Source organism: Trifolium pratense, linkage group LG1, assembly GCF_020283565.1.
Source record: "Trifolium pratense cultivar HEN17-A07 linkage group LG1, ARS_RC_1.1, whole genome shotgun sequence".
Classification (NCBI taxonomy): Eukaryota; Viridiplantae; Streptophyta; class Magnoliopsida; order Fabales; family Fabaceae; genus Trifolium; species Trifolium pratense.
In genome coordinates this window covers 21,738,218-21,744,662 of record NC_060059.1, presented here as the reverse complement: position 1 = coordinate 21,744,662, position 6,445 = coordinate 21,738,218, and the positions used below count along the sequence as shown (strand labels likewise).

Sequence of the window (6,445 nt, the reverse complement as noted above, 5' to 3'; positions counted from 1 at the left end):
TCTGTAACATAGCATAACTTTGTCTCAAACAATAAAAATAAAAATTATCAACATTCGGTTCAACTTTCACTTGTCAACTAAACAATGACCAAGTAAATGAATTAACATAAATTAAATTAACATTCAGTTTATTCAAACATTTTGACAAACATATGGTGCACATAAACCAAACTAAAAATTCAAACCATATACCCTAAATTAAATTAACATCCAAAATTCTTGGAATTCAAAACTCATTCAAAACCGTTGTTCAAAACATAATCACGGAAATAATCCAAAGCAAGAAAATGAGAGATTGGATTTATTAGTTTGAAATCTTACTTGTAGGAGTGAAAGATTATGTATTTTCCAACCCAAACCCTTGTTCTTGTAGCGTTTTAGTGCGAGGAATAGAAGGGATTGAATGAATTGAAATCCTTGTTCTTCTTTTTCGCCCTTTTTCGTTTGCAATTGAAACCCTCAAAATCGCCCTAGACAAAAGCTAGTTCGTCCAATTGATTATGTTTATGGGTTTATGGGCTATAATATACCAGTTCGGTACGTATTCTACGAATCCTAGTGTTTTTGGACCGAAACTTACGAAACAACGCGTATTCGAAATGTGAGTTATGAAACGACAATATTTCTTTGTTTTTGCCGAATTCGAAAAGGTGTTCTTTGCTTAAAACACAACTTCGGTACTTATGAAACAAAACATAGCGTGTTCGGAAGCTAGAATACAAAAAATATGGAGTTTCGTATTGTAGGAACCAAACTAAATTAGTATAAAAAAATTAGGGGCATTTTGGTATTTTGGGGGGTTTAAGAGCAACTAGTCGGCCTAAAAAGCCAATTTTATGAGATGGGTTGTGGAGGTATGACAGTCTATTGGGCCGTAAGTCCAAACCCAATCACCCAACTGGCGCTAATGGTATAAACACGAAGCCGTCAGAGTGAAATGGATAGAAACCCTAGCAGCGATACCCATCCCATCCGTGAGAAGTGAACCCTAGCAAGGAAGAAGATCCAAGCCAGTGTTATCGCAATCATGGTGAAAACCCTATCTCTTCTCTATTCTTCTTCTCTACTTTTTATGAATTTGTATTGTTTAATGGTTAATTTGTTTGATTTTTCAGGCCGATGTTGAACCTGAGGTAGCAGCACAAGGAGTGCCAAAGAAGCGTACATTCAAGAAGTTCAGTTTCCGTGGAGTTGATCTCGATTCTCTCTTGGATATGAAGACTGATGAACTCGTCAAGCTTTTCTCTGCTCGTGCCCGCAGAAGGTATTGTACTCAATCTTATTTTATTTCTGTTTGTTTTTTCGTTGTGTTTTGATTCGAATTGTTATGGAGGAAGATGGTGCTGTGATGATTAGTTGAAATAATCTCGTTAATCTGATTTATTATGAGGATAATTTTCATATCCATTCTTATTTTCTGAGCACCATTCTTCATAACATGTTTTAGGTTACTTTGCAGATCAAAATATTGATAATTTTAGGTTGCTTGGTTTTAGGTTTTTTATTTTTTTATCTCTGGAATCAATTGACAAATTGGCATTAGATCTATTTATATTTATATTTGAATAAATCTGAATAAAATGAACATGAAGATTTGTTTTGTTATGTATTTTGTTTTGCTACTATTATATTAAGGGCATCATTTGAAATTAGTACTCAATGTTCATTGTGTTATGGGCATCATTTTCACATTTACATCTAACAATCTCTTTATTTCAGGTTTCAACGTGGTTTGACCCGTAAGCCTATGGCACTCATCAAGAAGCTCCGCAAGGCAGTGAGTTTTCTATTTACTTGCGTATCTATTCTGTTAATTTGTTAATTCATGTAGGATATTTAGAAGGAAGAGTAATGTTTGAAGTGTGGTTGATTCACAGTGATCAAAGCTTTGTTATAAATGTTTTTTAGTCTGTTGTTGCCTTTACAACTTCTTGGTGCTGTGATGATTAAGTGAAATAATCTCGTTAATCTGATTTAATATGAGGATAATTTTCATATCCATTCATTACTTTCTGAGCACCCTTTTTCTTCCTCTAAATCATTTTTTTAATTAATTGTTGATAATTAAATATTTTAAACTTGAGGGTGAACACTAGAACTTAACAGATATTTGATCATAAATATCTCATTAAACTTATGCATTCTTTCACTGGTATTAAATTAAACTTGTTTGCAAGGCAATGTTCTGTTTCATTTTAATCACATTCTATATATTGTCACAGAAACGTGAGGCACCAGCTGGTGAGAAGCCGGAACCTGTGAGGACTCACCTCCGTAACATGATCATCGTGCCTGAGATGATTGGTAGCATCATTGGTGTCTACAACGGAAAGACCTTCAATCAGGTTGAAATTAAGCCTGAAATGATTGGTCACTATTTGGCTGAATTCTCAATCTCTTATAAGCCTGTTAAGCATGGTAGACCTGGTATTGGTTGTAGCGCCCTCCCTAAAAATTAAGACTAATTCTAAGGATGAACTGCTAATCTACTCAACTAGCTAATACAAAAACTGCGCGAAGCGATAAACGCTCGCTAAAACAGTAAAGTCGCCACCGAACTTTATTTATTCCACGCGGCCACGCGGAAAAGGAAAATATCGATAAAACCTTTAAGTGGAAAGGGTAGTCATCGCAACCAAAATTCCGGGTTCGGGAGTCGGTTATGCGAAGGGAAGGTATTAGCACCCCTCGCATCCGTTGTACTCAACGGGAACCTTCTCTTTAGATCTAGGATTAAAATTAGTTCTCGCGCTTGTGTAATGATGCTTTATTATTTGTGCTATACTATTTAAACAAAGAAAAGACATTAAAAGACACTAAAGACTCTTAACATTTTTTTTGACACGAAAAAGGGGTTTTTATTAATGTGCTTGACGAGATACACCATCCCGCTCCTACGTATTCCCAGCTGCAATGGGAAATTCAAAGCTACACGCAGTTCTCGGGTAGAAAATAAGTGTTTGTTGGTTGATTTTAATTCACAAAAGGACTCTTTTACACAAACACTTTCTCTTTTTAAACATATAATATACTCTTAACTACACAAAATACTTTTTTAAATACATGGGACTCTTTTTTAAACACATGGAAAAAACCTCTTAAACACATAAGACTCCTTAAAACATTTCTTAAACACATGAAACACTCTAATACATTTTTTAAACACATAAGACTCAGTTAAACATTTTTCACAAAAAAGACTCAGTTTAGTGCGTTGCATTCATTTTATAGTTTTTATTACTTTTTGAAAAGAAATAATTAAAAGAACGCCGGTTATCCACATTTCGAGGTAATCACCAAGAATACGAATAACCAGAGAACCGGAGAGCCACATGACAAACCGATCCTTTTTTTCATTCTATTTTTTTATTAAAAAAAAAGACAACAATCATATTTCACACAAATAACTTAACAAAAGAGATAAACTATTCTAACATATTTCATACAAATAACTTAACAAAAAAAGGATAAACTATTCTAGCATACTAAACCCTAAAAAAAACAATCTAACATATTTCCACCTTTTTACACTAAAAGAAATAAAAATACGAAAAATAAAACACTAAAAAAAGATTAAAAAAACACATTTTTAGGTCAGGGGGTGTAAATAGCAGATCTGGGCTGCACAGGGGGTGTGGAATAGCAGAAAAATAGGTTCTGGGCTTAAGGCCCAACGCCCAACCAGCAGATCAACCAAAAAAAACAAAAAAAAGCGAAATAGGAAAAACAAATAAAAAACAACAGGGGGGGGGTCGAACCCGTCCCCTCTCTTTCCATGGGCGCGCGCTCCAGCCAACTGGGCTGTGGGAGCTGTTGTGGTTAAAGCCTCACTAACTAATACTTAAACTAACTTAAAACAGGTTTTTTTTTTAAAACAAAAAACTGCTATAAATAGCAAACTGAGACAGAAAACATTATTTTTCCTCAGTTTTTCTTTTCTTCTTCAACCCTTCCCTAGCTCTGCTAGGGTTTCGTCCCAGCCCATTGCCGGCGCGCCGCCCGTCGGGCCAGACGGCGGCGCCGCCGTGCCGGAATCCAAAACCACCTCAAAAATAAAAAACTCTTAAACTAAACCCCCCCTTATTCTACCCCTAGAACACGAATATAAACATGAAAAGTTCAGAAACCTCACCCATAAGTAGATCGGAGAAGGCCGTTTCCGAAGTCTTTCTCCTTCTTCTTCTTTCTGTTCCTGCGTTCTTGTTTTCGTCTAGTCTTGATGATTTGAAAAGAAAAAAAAAAGTTGGTGGTGGAAGAGGAAGTGCAACGCTGATGTTGCTGTGTTGCTATTTTCTTTTCTTTTTTTTTTTTCTCTCTATTTGTGTTGTTTTCTTTTGGTTTTGCAGGTTTGAGGATGTGATTGAAAATTTTAGAGTTTTTGTGGTTGTTTTTGGTTTTGCGGCTGTGGTTCTCTTTCTGAATTTTTCCTCCGTCCTTTTTCTGGTTCCTGTTGTGCTGTATACCCAAAAATTAGGGTTTGTTGCTGATGGAAAGACAAAATTGAGAGTTAGAGAGATTGTGACATGAGGTGTTGATGCAGGTTGCAGGTTTTAACTTGTTCATCTTGTTCTGTTGTGCTGCAGCAAAAGAAAGAGAAGAAAGGAAAAAAAATTTCTGGGTTGGAAAAAGATGCGTCCCTGACCTTGCTGCTTTGGACACTTTGACTTTTTTTTATTTTTTTTTAATAAAAAAAATGAATAAAAATAAAAAGGAAATAAATAAAAAAGGGAAAAAAAAACACGTAAAAAAGAAAAGGAAGAGAAAGGCCCTTTTTTTTAAAAAAAAAATAATAAAATAAAGATAAATAATAATAATAATATTAATAAATAATAAAAATAATAATAACATTAATAATAATAAAAAAAGAATAAATAATAAAATAAATAAAAAAAAGTACTTGAACAAACAAATGAGGTATTTTAAAATACCTCTCTGCCGAAATTTCGTCAGAACGTCGCGACTGATTAAAAAAAGACGACAGAAAAATAAAATAGACGAGAAACATCGTAGTCAAAATTTAGGGTACAACAGCTGCCCCTATTTAATTGACTTTCACCCGAGAGTGCATTGACTACATCTTTGCATACTCATGGTGGAAGACGATTAAATACTTAAGGACTCGAATTTTGACTAGACAGCAAGAACGAACCTCTACGATTACTTCAATTACATGAGACTCTGTTTGCACTATGACCCAGATGAGACTCATTTGAAACTCTATACTCGCACTGGTAAGACTCTATAACCAACAATCCCGCAAGACTCAGATAATACCTCTCTTAACATCTCCACCAGTAAGACTCAACTTTCAATCACGCAAACAAGACTCAGGCAAGACTCATCTATACCGACAAAAATCGTTTAAAACTCAACCAACAACAATCCTCTGGGATTCTAATAACTCTGGCAGGACTCAAATACTCATTCAGATAAGACTCGGGTAAGACTCAAACGCTCATTCACACAGGTAAGACTCATTAAAAACCTCAACATCCACAAGGTAGGACTCAATTTACACAAGTAAGACTCATCACAAACTCAACATCCACACAGGTAAGACTCTATTACATTCATATAGATAGGGCTCAATTCACATAAGACTCAAGGTTTACTTCACATAAGACTCATTCTACACTTCACATAAGACTCAATTTCCACTCATACAGATAAGACTCACTTACTTCGCACAGGGCTCAAAACATTCGCTTCACATAAGTCTCGATCCATAATTATACGTAGGGCTCAATAACATTCACTTCACATAGGACTCGAAATAACATTCACTTCACATAGGACTCGAAATAACATTCACTTCACATAGGACTCGATATGCACTCATACCTACATACACTAGCCATCTGGGTAAACCACTATCGACGTCCTGCGAGGCAGGCAGACACACATTCGAGAAATATCATCTCGTTACCTCAAGCTAACTGGGGGAGAGGGTTAAACAACTTCTAAGCCATCGGGTTTCCACATACCATGAATTCTATATGCGAGCATGTTTATTTATGCAGAAAAACTTTTTAAGCAAAATGCAAGATTTCTTTTGAGGTGTATGAATTAAAACATTAATACACGTCATCCTTCTCGTCTCTCCACAGGTAATGCCCCTATTATCTCCTCTCACACAATACTTATTTTTCTTTCAAGGAACACGATCTCTTTGCTTGCTACGAGTTTGCACTGCGGGTGCAAGGTTAAAAACCGAGGATCATCTTTTCCTTTAAACAAATGCCATTTTTCTCGGAAAAGTCTTAACTATATCCTTTTATGAGCCCTCACTTTTTTTTTTATGCACTATCAAGAAGAAAAGAATGCATTTTATGAGAAACAAAACATAAAACAAATAGACAAAAGGGATTTTATTGATGAAATATTGACCCTCGAATGGGTGTCAATACATAGGAAAGCAATTCCTATAAGAGGAGATTACTAATTT

The 6,445-nt window shown here is 35.3% G+C and overlaps 1 protein-coding gene and 2 non-coding genes across 3 annotated transcripts; all 3 read left to right on the top strand.

Annotated features, from left to right (window-relative positions):
* The first annotated feature begins 378 nt into the window (after positions 1 to 378).
* On the top strand, positions 379 to 2,474 carry LOC123918222 (40S ribosomal protein S15-4-like). The gene is made up of 4 exons (XM_045970222.1): positions 379 to 1,030; positions 1,116 to 1,264; positions 1,720 to 1,777; positions 2,223 to 2,474. Exons 1-4 carry the CDS (start codon positions 1,028 to 1,030, stop codon positions 2,457 to 2,459), a joined length of 447 nt encoding a protein of 148 aa, XP_045826178.1. The 5' UTR covers positions 379 to 1,027; the 3' UTR covers positions 2,460 to 2,474.
* LOC123903451 lies at positions 1,342 to 1,423 on the top strand. Its single transcript, XR_006808024.1, has one exon. It is a non-coding gene; the product is annotated as a small nucleolar RNA U30 (small nucleolar RNA).
* LOC123903440 lies at positions 1,936 to 2,018 on the top strand. The gene has a single exon (XR_006808013.1). It is a non-coding gene; the product is annotated as a small nucleolar RNA U30 (small nucleolar RNA).
* Positions 2,475 to 6,445: the final 3,971 nt, after the last annotated feature.

Excerpts from the sequence above, each read along its gene's own strand:
- LOC123918222 (XM_045970222.1), top strand. Across the intron at positions 1,265-1,719 it reads TCTGCTCGTGCCCGCAGAAG|GTTTCAACGTGGTTTGACCC; the intron begins GTATTGTACTCA and ends TCTTTATTTCAG. Across the intron at positions 1,778-2,222 it reads TCAAGAAGCTCCGCAAGGCA|AAACGTGAGGCACCAGCTGG; the intron begins GTGAGTTTTCTA and ends ATATTGTCACAG.